Below are 14,846 nucleotides of genomic sequence, written 5' to 3'. Positions count from 1 at the left end.
CTCACTGCACAGGCCTTGGGTTCAATCCTCAGTAGTAGAAAAAAAAATGACTTTTGGCAGGTGGTCAGGGCTTTCTCAGTGGGAAGGGACATTAAGATGTTCTGTGGAGGAACCAGGGCTCCACTCAGGAGGCTGAGGCAGGAGGATCTCTGAGAGTTTGTGGCCAGCCTGGAATGCATTGTGAGGCCCTGTCTCAAACATCCAAAACCCCAAACAAACAAAAATGCAGCAACTGGGGAGGGAAGGATCTGGCCTTTAGCTGGTTTCATTCTTGGGGTGCTCTTAGAGGAACCAACACCAGTATTAGGACCAGGGGCTAGAGGAGATGGCATCGGGACTGCCGGCTCCTGAGTCCCTGCCGCAGACAACAAGAAGAGGCAGCAGCTTCACAGAGCTGAACCCTCCCAGGTGCTGCTCCCTTAAAAATCAGTTCAGCTGGGAGGGGAGCAAGCAATCTCTGGACTTCCTCTGTGGATTTTACATCAATTAGGAACCCTCTTTATCTATTTATTTATTTTTTTGGTGCCTACTTCCCACTGTCCAAATTTAAACTAACCAAAGAATCCGTGGGTATAAAATTACTGTTCTGGGGGTGGGGACTCCCACACAGAATGTCAGCCGTGCTTTTTAAAACCAGGAAGGTCACGGAGACTTTAGGATATGCGCAGATTTATTCGAAAAGAAAAATACATTTGAGCATCGGAGGCCTTTTCTTTTAGAGAAAGGGTCTCTCTGTGTAGTGGAGGCTGGCCTTAAAGTCACTACGTAGCCCAGGCTGGCCTCCTACTCTCGGAGACCCTCCTGCCCCAGCCTCCTAAGTGCTGAGATGCCGGGCATTCATCACCGATGCCCAGCTATTTTCCTGTTTGTAGCTTTAAAATTTCATTCTTTCTAGGGGCCGGGGAGATGGCTCAGTGGAATAAGCACTTCCCTGGCAAGCGCAAGGGTCTGAGTTCAATTCCCAGTTCCGCCAAAGAAAACCCCCCCGAAAAAACTTCATTCTTTCTAAAAGTACAGTGAATCCGACTGAGTTGCCAAACCAAACATAAAGCTTGGTGTTGTCTAGTGTTAGAATATTTTAATTAACTTGGTCACTTCTACAGCTATGATGTTTTTATTCATTTTTCCAGCTTTCTTGTTTTTCACTGGGCTTTTTTTTTTTTTTTTTTTTGTACCGGGGATCAAACTCAGGACCCTGGGCTTGCCAGGCAGGCACTTATGCTGCTGAGCTATCTCCTCAACCCTACATGTTCTTGAGAATACACTTCTGCCCTCTTCCCAATGATTACAGTGAACTTCTCTTCCGTGTGGATAAACATTCTTCTAAAGCCTGCTGTGGGGGCCAAGGAGATGGCTCAGTAGGATAAGCGCTTGACTGGCAAATGCAAGGATCTGAGTTCAATCCCTGGTTCCACTTAAATAAATAAAGCCTGCTGTGAAGGCTGTGTGGCATTCTGCTCTTTGGCTGGAGCACCGTTTATTTAATGTCTCTCCCTAGGACATCTCAGCTGTCTCTGGTTTCTCCACTACTACCAGCAGTCCTAGGATAACCATTCCTACAAAACGTCTCTGTGAAAGTGCTTTCTCGTTCCCACACAATAGTTTCTTAGATCGGATTTTGGGGGCCAAAGGGAGGCACATTTAACAACCTTTTCATGCGCAGTAACAAAATGTCCTGCCTCCCTTCACCTACCTGATTCAGCCAGTTTACATTAGATAGTCCTACTCAAACCCTTTCCACGCTGGCTGTTGCAATGGCGCCTTCAAACAAACACGCATTCATCCTCTAAGTCCAGGATAATTAAAATAATATTCTGCCCTCAGCTAGGAAACCCAGAACAGGAGTCGTCCAAATGAGCAGCGCAGAGCGGAGTCAAGTGACAGATCAAATAAAAAGGACACTTAATACACATGTAAATCATTTGCATTACAAATAAGACACTTGGGCAGGGCTTGGCCCCGCTGCCCGGACTGGGATTTGGTTCCCATATTAATACATGCATTTGGTGTGGTTATTCCTGGTGGCCGATTTCACTCTTCAGTGATCCCGCCACTAAAGGAGGCGACCTGTAAACTGATCGCCACGGCCTGTCACCACCGCACACTTAATGACATAAAGAAAATAGATTTAAAGGGCTTCTGGGAGTTTGGTTAGTATTTCCACTTGGGGTTCAGTGTATGGGATCTTTTCCAACACTGTGTGAAATGATGCTTGAAAACATTTTGAAGAGATTTTTTAAAAAATGAAAAAGCAAAATATTATTCTTATGTTCTCTTCTAGGCTTTTCATCTTGGGTGTGTGCATGTATTTGTAAATATAAAAGAAAGATTCGGAAACACAATGCAGACGGATGCGAATGAAATAATATTTTAAAAGCTATCTGCATTAAAAATGAAAGTCAATGCTCTTACGTGATGGGTGCCTTTTGCTATTTTTATAGTTGCTAAATTCAGTTATTTTCATTATTAATTAGTAGTTTTTAAAACATTGATTTTTTTTATGCAAAAGAGAAATTTAACTGGAAGAAACGTTTCTTCTCATGAAGAAGAAATAATTTTACTATTTTACAAAGATTAAGCAGCATGAAACTGTACACAATAAATCTCAGGAAAGACACGAGCTAACAGAACCATCTTTTCGTGCAAGGATTTGACCATAAAACCCCAAAGTACCAATTAAAGCAAATAATACTTTTTTGATCTATGTATTTTAGATGGCTCACCATGAAAAAAGTAAACCCAGAGCAAATCTGGAAATAACATCAAAAATTATTTTCTGAAGTTTGATAAAAGTTAGAAACAATTTGGGAAAGCATTCCAAACCTCCATCCTCCACAAACTGCAAATGCAAGGTGAGAAACGCACATCGCATGTAAGATGGAAATCAAGTTCTGCTTCCCACCTAGCCAGCCCCTTGCGGTGACTCCGGGGCCTTGCCGCGCAAGGAGCGCCTTCTAGCTCACCCTGCAGTTCGGTCCCTGGGCAGGCCGTCGCCGCGGGCCGTGCTGCCTCCCACCCGGTGTTTCTCCACCCATCTTAGCTGTGCAGTAACTCAGCGATTCTGTTATCTCATCTGTGTGAGAAACAGGATATCTGCTTGAAAAATGAACTTCCGAAACTAAGCGCGCTTCATTGGAAAGGACAGGAGCTGGGGGGTGGGGGGCTCACCCTCTTTCTTAGTGGGCTCTGGCATGACAGCGGTCAATTTCCTCCCTCCGGTGCGAGTGGACGGGGCCCAGGGGCGCAGACAGCCGTGCAGGAGGTCAGCGCGACAGCGGCTGCAAGCGACCCGGGCTTTTATGGGGCGCCGCCCGCCAATCACGCGGCCCCGCCCCTCCTCCCGGAGGATGCTGCGGCCACCGCATCTGTCGCCCGCCCGCTGCAAAGAATCTCGTCCGGCTCACGCGGCCGGGGTACAGCACCCCCGACGCCCCAAACGCAGCCTCCTCGCAGGGTCGCGGTGTCACACCGTTTGTGGGCAATAAAAAGAAATCAGAATCCTAAAAGGCTCATGCAACCTTCGCCTTGATTCTTACTGAGATCAGAAATGAACTTCTCGGGTCCCGTGGTCGTTTTCACGTTCTCCTAACTTTTCCTCGTGGTCGGGTCTTCATGATTTTAGTTTGAAAGTGTTACCCTTGGTAGGTAGGCACAGCGAAGTTCACGGAGGCCAAGACTGCCCGGGGATTTCTTGTTTCACTTTCTTTGCCAAAAGAAAGGATTAAGCGCTGCCTGCGTAGCATTTGCCTTTTTCCGGAAAGCAGCCTTTCAAAGACCCTCGGGCGGAAGTGCGCACAGCGAGCAGGGACGCCGCGGGCGAGCGGCCCGGGAGGGATGGATAGTGGACCTTAGTCCACCTTCTCACTGTGTTAGAAGCCCAAGACGGCTGGACCAGCGGCCGTCACCGTGAGGCAGGGCGGCAGGTGGCGCACAGCTGGCGGCACAGCTGGCGCCGAGGGGCCGCACAAGCTGTGGGGTCTGGCTGCCTTCTCCTGAAACCCGTGGGAAAGAGGGACCCGCGGGCACCCCGGGAGCCAAGGGAAGGAGACGCCTCGCTTTCTCGCCCCTGTGCACAGGGCGTGAGGGGCCGGGAGGCCGGCGGTGAAGGCAGCCCGTGTGGAAAGGGTGGCGCCCGGTGCCGCGGTGGGGGCGGGGGTCTCTCGTGTCATTCTCAAGGGACACACTGATGCGTCCCCAGGCGGCCACTGTCTCATTTCCCTCGCGGCCCGAGCGCAGCTGGGCAGACTTAGCGCTCCCTGACTCTGGGCCAGGCCTGTGTCCATGCAAGGGTGGAAACTCGACCCTGAGCCCCATCATCTCATGCCCGAGCTATGCGGCCCGGGAGGAGGCGGCCGGCCGGGCAGGGCACCGGCCCGCGTGGGCAGAGCAAGCCCTCTGTCCCGCTCCTGGGCAGATTCTTCAGCTTCCAGGCGCTAACCAACCTGTTCATGTCAACCAGAACACGGGGTCTTATGTAACACAAAGTTAGCTGTGTCCTGAAAAAACATAATGTAGCTTACTTGAGTCTGCCAATTAATAGATGAAAAACGTAAAACATCTACAGCCAGGTGTGAGTGTGCACGTCTGTAAGTTCAGCACTCAGGAGGCTGGGGCAGGAAGATCACCGAGGCTAAGGCAGCCTAAATGACATCCTGAGGGGGAAAAAAAAAAACCTAAAATCTATTTCTGGGCCTATGATTAACCAGCTGAGTTACTGGGCTTCAGCTTCTTTTTGTGTAAAATGAAGGGTTTCAAAAACTAATCACCGAGGCCCCTTGTGGCTCCAGAACTGTGAGACTATGGGGGGCGGGGGGTGCTTAGAAAAGAATCATTTTCCTGGCATTCCCAGCACGCCGAATACCGCACAGAAAAGGGCCAGAAGGGCAGAGTGTCCTGTTGCCGAGGAATGTCCAGTGTGACAGGCAGATGGCACACATGCCACAAGGAGGTGCCGCGCCGTCTTTGGCCCCTGCACAGCCCCCTGGGTCTTTAATACTCTGATCGGTTTACCACCGCGAACGTGTGCCAGGAAATATGGCACCCCACGGAGAAGGTATTTTATGGCCTTCGGTAATCAAGAACTTGATTATGAAAAGAAAATATTCTTGGAAGGATGGACAGTTCCCAGCGCAAACAGTGTTATGGACGGTGACTGCAGAATTTTAAGTTTGCGTAAGGAGGAGGAAATGGCCCACGGCACCTTTTTGTTGTGGTGGTCGTTCGATGAGCTCTTGGAACTTTCCTCTTGTGTATTAAAAACAGATAGGATTTGGTCAACTCTAAGCCAAGACTGCAAGGCAGCAACAGTCAAACCCAGATAAAAATGTTGCTCACACAAGGCCAGTTCTAAAGCAGACGGTTCAGGGTCTCGGTCTTCTACTGTCTGCTAGGCGGCTGCCAGGCCTTGAGCAGCTTCTGGCTGGTTATGGTGGCGGGAAACCAGGGAAGGAGACAGAGACAGAGACAGAGAGATACAGAGACAGAGAGACACAGAGACAGAGAGACACAGAGACAGAGACAGAGAGACACAGAAACAGAGAGAGAGAGAGAGAGAGAGAGAGAGAGAGAGAGAGAGAGAGAGTTTTCCCTTTCTCCATTCTAAACAGCCCACTTTGAGGCCCCACACTTACCTGTTGCAGCCCACAAGGTAGGCTTGCTAAGAGGGCCAGGTCTGCCTACAAAAGCAGCTAGGAAATGTACTCACACCCTTGCTGCCTCCCTCCTTCTAGCACCCTGTCCTTCTTTCTTTCTCTCCCTGTTTTCCTTCTCAGGGTCTCCGCGTATAGTCTCGTCTGGCCCTGAGCTCGCACTCACCCTGCCTCTGCCTCCTGCGTGCTGGAGTTCCGGGTGTGACTCACCTCAGCCAGCTCCTTCTCACTTTCGTAACAGCATCATTTGATGCCTCCGAGTTTTCCGTTTGCTGAGGTCCAACTCACCTATGCTTTCCATTGTGCTGCTGACACTCGTGCACTGCATCTAGGCATCCATTGCCACAGCCGCAGCCCTGAAGACTTACTCCTCTCTCTCCTCTCAAGGTTTTATACTGTCAGCTTTTATGTTGAGGCAATAGGTGCGTTTTGAGCTCATTTAGTACATGTGCCAGGCTGGAATCCAGATTCCTTCCTCTGAGTGTGGATGCAGTTGCCCTGAGAGGCGCTCTCCCCTCACACAGCAAGGCTGGGTCCCCAGGATGTGGGCCGGCCACTGGCAGAAGGGTGACTTCAGATCTCTGTTTGCATCCGGGCGCCTGCAGGTCTGGCCTTCTGCCACCCTTGTGGCTTGTTCTATTGCTGTACACTAGTAGTGAGAGCTCAGAAGTAAGAATTCAGATCCTCCAACTCTGTTCTTCCAATGTCACTGTGGCCACCCGAGTTCCCCCGATACCCCCACGAAGTTGAGGATCTGTTCTGCTATTTCTTCAGGAAGCCTGCGGTCACTGGACAAAGACTAAGTCTGCGGCCACGGCAACAACGCCACGTCTTCTAATCCACGGACACAGGTGTTTTCCACTTGTTGAGTCTTTGCTAACTTATTTGTTTGTTTGTTTGGTTTGTTTTCTTAAGACCATGACCATCACAAACTCGAGCCCAAATTCCAGCCCCATCTAAAACTGCACAAGGCCCCGGGGGCCACCTGGACACGGACCGTAACACTGACGAGACTGGACATACGCGAGCTCTCCCCGTCCTCCACTAAGTGGACCCCTTCGGTGTATGGGAATGCCGTGCAACTCACTGACCTTGAGCCGTATGGCGCTGGAACTGGTGCGTCAGCTCAGGGGTGGGCGTCCTAGAGGAGAGCTGCTCAGGCCCCTCACCGGCCTCGCCTTGTCCTCTGCACCTTCTCTTTCTTGTTCTCTTCCAGTGTAGCAAGGAGCCATCAGTTTTGTTGATCTTTTTCATAGGACCAGCTTCCGTTCCATTGATTCTGTTGGTTTTCTATTCTTTGTTTCATTTCTGCCTTAATCTTTATTCCCTCTGCGCTTCCTTCCTTCTTCTAGCTTTGGAACTATTGCTTCCTTTTCTAGCGCCTTCAGATGTACAGTTTTAGGTTGTTCCTGGTGTTCTTTATTCTTTTTTAATGGAGGTGTTCGCTGGCATGAATGCTCCTCTCAGCAGAATTTCCCTTGAATCTTGCCCTCACAGTGTCGTATATTTCTTTTTACCTTTATTGTAATGTCTTCTTAGCCCATTGGTTGGTTTTTTTTTTTTTTTTTAATTTTTTAGCCCATTGGTTGTTTAAGAGCACGTTTTATACTTTACACCAAGCGGGGCATCGGGGCATGGTGGTGCACGCCTGTGATCGCAGCGCTCGGGAGGCTGAGGCAGGAGAATCCCTGCAAGTGTGAGACCAGCCTGGGTTACAAAGCGAGCTCAGGGCCAGCCTGACCTGCATAGTGAGACCCTGTCTTAAAATAAGTAAATAAATAAATTCTACCTACTTGTGAATGTATTACTTTCCTTCTTTTTTCCTAGCATCACCCATTGTACTCAGACAAGATACGTGTAGTTCAGACTTCTCAAGATGCATTAAGATTTGCTTTCAACTCAAGCTGTGGGCCGCTGAAGAGGCTCACTATGCCATAAAATAAATGTGGCTCTTCTGTGGGTTGGGGCTGGGGAGATGGCTCAGTAGAATAAGCACTTGCCTGGCAAGCACAAGGGCCTCAGTTCAATCCCCGGTTCTGCCCAAAAAAAACCCACAAAAAACAAAAAACAGAATAATTCTGTAGGTTATTTATATCTGATAGGACTGGTTGGCTTATAATAGTGTTCAAGTCTTCTGTTTTTGTTATTGATCTATGTTTTTATTTTCTTTTGATTTTTTGAGACGGTTTCCCTACGTCCTTTGGGTTGGTCTTGAACTCACTGTGTAGCTCAGGCTGACCTTGAACTCTCAGTGATCCTCCTGCCTCAGCCTCCCAAGTGCTGGGATTATAGGTGAGCACCACCGTGCCTGGGTCTGTTTTTTTTTTCATTACCTTGAGTGGGGTCTTGCGGTTCCCAACCACTACTATAGAACTAACTGAATTTTTTCCTTTAATTCCTTCAATGTTAGCTTCGTCTATTTTGGAAGTTCCGTTGTTGGGTATATTTGTGTTTATAATTGTTATACTTTTCATAATACATGCTTTTTTTGTTGCTTGAAATAGTTTTTGAAATAAAACCTATCCCACCTGATGTTGATGGTGAACTCAGCTTCTTTTTGATCTGAATTAATACCCAATCATAGGTAATAAACTGACTTTGGAGAAAACCATTTTCTCCCTCATAGATACATTTGCAATGAAGTATTATTCTATACTTACTCATTATCTATTGTTTACCATTATTTTTTAGGTTGCTTAAACCACCTGTGTACTTAATTTTAAATATCTGGTGGTCATGGAAAAAAGATATTTTAAAATTTCAATTTATGTATCTTTCAAAACAGAAATTTGAGGTGAAAAATTAAAACATCTAAGGCAAAAATTATATTAAGTGGAAATAGAATCCTACGAGTTAAATGGGATAAAAATATGTACTCAGGAAAATAAAAGCATGCAGCTAATTTCCTGTGGCTGGAGAGTTACTTCTATGCCTTTGACGTCTCATGGTGGGCAGCACCCCATTGTGGCACTTCTAGTCCTACTGTTTTCCAAAGTAAGGTACAATTTGGTTTTTATTTTGAATATCATCTTTTACTAAATATAGAAAATTACAGTTTTCGTAACTATTTAAACGTATGATAGTAAGGCTGGCCAAATAGCTCAGCGGATTAAAGTGCCTGCTTAGGCAGATGCAAGGGCAGGGGTTCGAACCCCAGGCCTGCCTTCCAGCCCCGCCCTGAGACAGCGACTGAGACTGGCCGTGGAGGCGCACGCCTGTAATCCCAGCGCTTGGGAGGCTGTAAGCAGGAGGATCACTATGAGTCTGATCTCAACGAGACCCTATACACCCTGTACACCCTGTCCTAAATACAAGTCAATAAATAAATAAACTTATGATATAAAAAATTGAATATCGGGCCAGGGAGATAGCTCAGTAGAATAAGCGCTTGCCTGGCAAGTGCAGGGTCCTAAGTTCAATCCCTGGTACTGCAAATAAATGAATAAATAAATATCAATTTGAGAAGGTGTGAAAAATGACCCCAAAATAAAATTTGAAAGGTGTTTTTAGACAGCTTGGGCTGCTAACCAAAATACCACTTACTAGGTGACTTAAAAAGGCAGAAATTTCTTTCTGCTCCGTCCTGGATGCTGGGAGTCATAATTAGGCTGCTGTTTCCGTCACTTATCCTGTCCAGGGATAAAAACACCCAGCACCACAGCTTAGAGGAGTGAGGTTTATTTTGCCTCCTGACTTCAGGGGGTTCTGTGAGTGGCTGGCTGGCTCCGAGGTAGAAATGGGCTGGCAGAAGGCAGCGAGGGGCAAGGGTTCTCATGGCAGGGCACCCAGGAAGGAGGGAGGAAGGGCGCCAGGGACAGGAAGGCAGCCTGCCAGGTCACTCCCCTGGGGACCACCAACTCCCAATAAAGCAGTCAGCCGTGAGCTCATCCACGTAGGAATGCACCCGTGGGTACAGCGCCCGCATCCCAGCCACCTTCTGCATGCATGAGTTCTTGGAGATATTTTACAGCTAAACCCTAACAGGTGGCAGCATGACCAGGCTCTGACGAGGGGACTCTTCCCGGCTCGCTGTGTCCTTGTGCGGCAGGGAGAGAGACGTAGCAGGCGGTGGACTCTCTTCCTCCAGGGGCGCCCACACTGTCAAGAGCGCCCCATGTAATTGACCTTCCCCGGGTTTCCACGGGAGCGCCTCGTCTCCCAAGCCCCTCAGCCGGGTGAGACCCCACAGCCAGCAGCGGAAGGGGCACAGTGGTTGGGACCTTAGTGGAAGACGTGAGAACAAAAGCTCAAAAGATCCACTTGAAAGGAGCGGGGAACCCGGACGACGTGTGCGTGGGTCTGAGTGGCTTTTCCTGCTTCCTTGGCCTGAGGAGCCTTTGGGGCGGGGGTTCCCCGAATTCAGCCTTTGAGGCTGGGGTAGATGCTTGCGGGCGAGCTCACCCTCTTGTACGCTCAGCCTGCACAGCAAGGAACTCGGAGCTTGCGCTTCCCCCGGGGACATCCTGGACGCTGAGTGTTGAAGTTAGCGGCGTGCCTGCTTAGGCAGAGCACAGTGGCCAGGGTTCAATCCCCGGTGTGCTGGGCCTGGCATGCCCCAGGGGCACGCCGAGACAGCGTTTGGGAGGCTGAACACAGGAGGATCACCATGAGTCCGACCTACGTAGTGAGACCCTGTACATCCTGTACTGAAAAAAAAACGTCGTGCATGTTTGCATAACGCATTGTCTTTTTGTTTGTCTGGCGTCGTGGTATGTGCCTGTGATCCCCAGACTTGGAGCCTGAGGCAGAAAGACCGTAGTGAATTTGAGGCCAGCCTGGGTTATGTAGCGAGCTCAAGGCCAGCCTAAACTGTATGAGACCTCTTCTCAAACAACAACTCCCCCCCACCAAAAAAAAGTGTTATAGTCATTTGGGTGCTGGTACCCTCACATGACATTGCATTCTCTAACCCCTCTGAGGATTCTTATTACCCCCTCTCCCTTGAACATTACATTTTTAATTCACTAGAGATCATCACAATTGATACATTTATTTATTTATTTAAATTTTATTTATTTATTTATTTGTGTGTGTATGTGTGTGGCCAGCTCAGCCCACCAGGGGGCGAGGCTGGCTAGCATGTGGTGCTGGGGGATTGAACTGCGGTCCCTGTGCTTTGCTAAGCTTGTTCGAAGTAGGTGCTTTAGACCACTGAGCCATCTCACCAGTCCCCAACAACTGATACATTTAAAGAAGTACTCTGCAAAATTATTACCAGCATTCTCGGGTCCTCCAGGTCTTCCAGCCATAAACGAGTGCAGTGTATTCAGTGGGAAGCAGAAAGGGCAGGTGGCGCAGGGAGCAATGGGCTCATGAGCGTGTGGAATTGCAGTAGGGCTGTAACAGCTGGGGAGCTCTCTGTCTCTGTCTCTCTGTTTCTCTATCTCTATCTCTCTGTCTCTGTTTCTTTCTCTGTCTCTGTCTCTCTGTCTGTCTCTGCTCCTCTCTCTGTCTCTTCCTGTCTCTGTCTCTCGCTCTTTCTGTCTCTCTCTCTCCCTCTCCCTCACCCTCTCCCTCTCCTTCTCCCTCTCCCTCTGTCTCTCCTTGTAGCTACAATGATGTTTCTGTCTACCCATGACAAATTGATATTATGATTGCTCTTTAAATTCAGCACTTGAACAAAAGATGATGTTAAAATAAAGAGTGACCCTGAGATAGCTTGGTGGCCTAAGTGCCACCCTGGCAAGCGTAAGGACCGGAGTTCAATCCCTGGTACTGAATGTCGTGAGAGCTCTGTGTTGCTGAGGCCACTGAAACCAGGTGTGGCGGGGCTCACTTGCAATCCCAGCGCTGGAGAGGCTGAAACAGGGGGATCACTATGAATCTGAGCTGCATAGAGATCCTGTACCATATAAATAAATAAATAAATAAGAATAAAATTAATGAATGAATAAACAAAAATTCACCCTTAGAATAAAAAAAAAAGGGTGCCCCTAAAACACTACGAAAATCAATTTCACTAAAAGATGAGTCACTGCCTTGCCCACATGTGGCTGGGTTGGGACGTGGAGATGGGAACGGAGGCCCCACGGCGTCCTGTCCTGACCAGGGGCTCTGAGCTGGCCCCACGCCTGCGCCTCAGCCGCCCCCAGAGTGCACACTGCCCCGGACTATCAATAGCAGCACCCGCCTTATCTGAGCGCTCAAGCATGCTAAGCCCCCGCGCCTGTCCTCCCAAGACAGCCCCTTCATCTCCCGAATTAGGCCTGGCCTCCCTGGCTGCCTTCCAGGGCTCCGATGTCCTCCTGGGCTTCGTGCCCTGCACAGTGTCCCCTCACTGAGGGACCTGACAAGTCTCCTCCATATCTCTGCTCCACCTTAGCGTTCATTGGAAAAACACAAAGGCTTCCTAGCTCAGAGGAATCTAGATCCCATTACAGTATTTCTGTTTCTTGTAAGAAAACAAAAGAGCTAGACACAGGGCCATCATCCCAGCACATGGGAGGCTGAGGCAGGAGGACTGCTGTGAGGTCAAAGCTAGCCTAGGCTGCAGAGCAAGACTCTGCACCCAAACAGAGAGAGAGAGAGAGAGAGAGAGAGAGAGAGAGAGAGAGAGAGAGAGAGAGAAGCAACCCCCCCATCCAAGTACAGCATCACCAGAGGTCTCTCCTCCTGTCATTTCCAGCAGCCCAAGCTTGGCCGCTGCCCACCGCCTTCGAGCCAGGGCCGGCCCACCCACTTAGGAGAAACCCAAAGGCAGCTGGCTTCTCCTGTCTCTCTGCTGCCAGCCAGGAGTGAGCCCTGGCTCTGGGACGATAGGGGTGCTGCCAGTCTACTGCTGCTACCCTCGCTGTCCACATCTCTCTGTCTTCACCCGGGCCACCTATCAGCTGCACCAGCCCTGCAGACACATTGTGTTGACCCACACATTTGCTTCATATAAAAATATAAAAATCATATAAAATACGAATTTGGGCTTTTGGGGGATAATCAGGGGTCCAGGTAGAAATGAGCTGGAGCGCCTCAGAAGCTGCCCCTATTTCTTTCTCTGGCCACTGCATGCCCTGGTGCTACTTGCCAAGCCCAGCAGGCATCTGGATTTTCCACCCTGGTCTAGACTGCAACATTCTTGGGCAAGGATGTTCCCGTAATCATTTTACTGCTCATAGTAATTTGTAGCTGAAGAAAATGTGTAGACTAAAAGGTAGATTTGTTGTTTTTTTTTTTTTTTTTAAAAAAACCAAGATCTCACCATGTAGCCCAGGCTGGCTGCCAACTCCAGTGATCTTTCTGCCTCAGCCTTGTAAAGACTGGGATTACAAGGTGCACGCCACCACACCTGGCTCACAAGGTGAGTGGTATCTTCCAGAGGCTTTCGAGTTATGTTATTGGAAGCTGCAGATTCCTCCCAGCCTTGGTGACAGCTCTGAGAGACAACACCAGCAATTGCAGACTCCAGAGCCCCCAGGGGGACAACCTGTAAACAAGAAATAAGCAGGTGCCTTAGTTTGGGTGCCAAGGATTGGAGAGATCAGATTCCGGAGTCAGACAGACTCGGATGGTCCCATGGCCCTGCCCCGAGAGTCTGTGACACTGGGCAAATACCCAACCTTGCTGAGCCTTCTGCTCCGAGATCTGACAGGGCTGTGATCACCGTGGTGCCGAGAGGCACAGAGAGGAAGAAGCCAGTGTCTCGAGGGCAACTGCATGATCCCATCGTCCATTGCACCCAGGGACAACTCAGAAATGCCTGAATTGGCTCTCTCGAGCTCTACTAAGAACAGAGCCTCCACGCAGGGCTCACTCCGTGCACCCTGGCGACGCTGGGTGGGTGTGACCAGAAGGATCCTCGCGTCCCCCGAGGTCCTCTTCCACCATGGACGAGCACAGACCGGCCCTCAGCTGCAGCTGCAACTGCTATTTGTGGCTGGGGCTCTGATTTCTTTTCTGCCCTGGGCCTTGATTGAACAGACCCCAGCTGCCCTGAGTGTTGCCAGCGCCCTGCAGTTCTGCCTCGATGGCCCAAGGTGTGCCGACCCTCTCAGCAGACCTGGGAGCTTCCAGCCTGTCCCCGCCATTGGGCAACATGGGCATTGCCCCGGGCAGCCTGAGGACCATTTGTCCTGATTGTCTCAGTCAACCCTGAGAGGTGAGAACCACCGCTGACACGGAGGACAAGTGTTTTCCAGAATGTGGGGTGTAGCCATTAACTGTGTTGCCCGAGCAGGACAGAGATGATGAGCCCTCTGTCTAGACCCCTCACCAGCAGGTGTGGTCACAAAACACAGGCCATTTGAGTGAAGACCTTGTTAAAGTGCGACATGACCCCCAGACCCCACTCCCAACACACTCTCCCAGCCTTGCCGCTTTCTGCAGCAGCTCTGGCATGCTCTTTCCTGGGGGTCATTAATTGCGCTGTTCTGGCTGCCTCTGTGTCCTGGACTGATTCCAAACGCTTCCCTTCCATGGCCATTTTGACTGGGGAGAAGCCAGAAGTCACATGGTGGGGCCAGGGATGTAGCTCAGTGGTGCAGCGTCTGCCTGGCAAATGCAAGCCTCTGAGTTTGATTCCTGGTACCACCCCAGCCCCCTAAAAAGAAAGAAAAAAAAAAACCAGAAGACACACATGCGTGGATGAGGATACACTGTCATGCTTTTATTGACACAAATTGCCATAAACAAACAAACTGCAAATGCTTAAAATCTCAATTTAAAATCCATAGTTACTCAACCAACTTAGACTTGTGGTTTTATGTTGAAATCTCCGAGTTCATGGGCAGCAACAGCATGCCTCAGAGAACTTACTTTATACATGTCCATGCACACATGAATATTATGTAAGTACTTGAGTACTCATGAAATTAAAATATTTTACAAAGAAACCCAGGGGTTCAATCCCAGGTGTGCGGTGCTGGCCCTGCCCCTGGGTCATACTGAGAGGGCAGTTGAGACTTGGTGTGGTGGCGTGCGCCTGTAATCCCAGCGCTTGTGAGGCTGAAAACAGGAGGATCACTACACGTACGATCTATACAGTGAGACCCTGTAGACCCTGTGCTAAATACATTAAAAAAGAAACCCAAATATACTAAATATATCCATTCTAACCTCTTCAAGTAATGTGCTGTTTTTGAAAGAGAAGCCTTGAACTCACTGTGGAGCCCAGGCTTCCCCTCAACTCTCGGCGATCCTCCTGCTTCAGCCTCCTGAGTGCTGGGAACACAGTTGTGCACCACCACAGCCTGCATATGAACTAGAATT

The 14,846-nt window shown here is 49.4% G+C and overlaps 1 protein-coding gene across 11 annotated transcripts in view; it reads right to left on the bottom strand.

Moving 5' to 3' along the window:
- Mybpc1 (myosin binding protein C, slow type) overlaps positions 1 to 3,276 on the bottom strand; it is a 75,249-nt gene extending 71,973 nt beyond the window's left edge. For all 11 annotated transcript variants that reach the window (XM_023716835.1, XM_023716843.1, XM_023716856.1 and 8 more), the window contains exon 1: positions 3,169 to 3,276. In XM_023716835.1, coding sequence (XP_023572603.1) covers positions 3,169 to 3,193 — 25 coding nt within the window. In that variant the 5' untranslated portion in view covers positions 3,194 to 3,276. The remainder of the gene's footprint in view (positions 1 to 3,168) is intronic.
- Between the last annotated feature and the right edge of the window lie 11,570 nt (positions 3,277 to 14,846).

The sequence above is a fragment of the Octodon degus genome, unplaced genomic scaffold, assembly GCF_000260255.1.
Source record: "Octodon degus isolate 3935 unplaced genomic scaffold, OctDeg1.0 scaffold00004, whole genome shotgun sequence".
NCBI classification, from domain to species: Eukaryota; Metazoa; Chordata; class Mammalia; order Rodentia; family Octodontidae; genus Octodon; species Octodon degus.
Note: the sequence above shows the minus strand (reverse complement) of the source record. Positions and strands in the feature narration are given on the sequence as shown.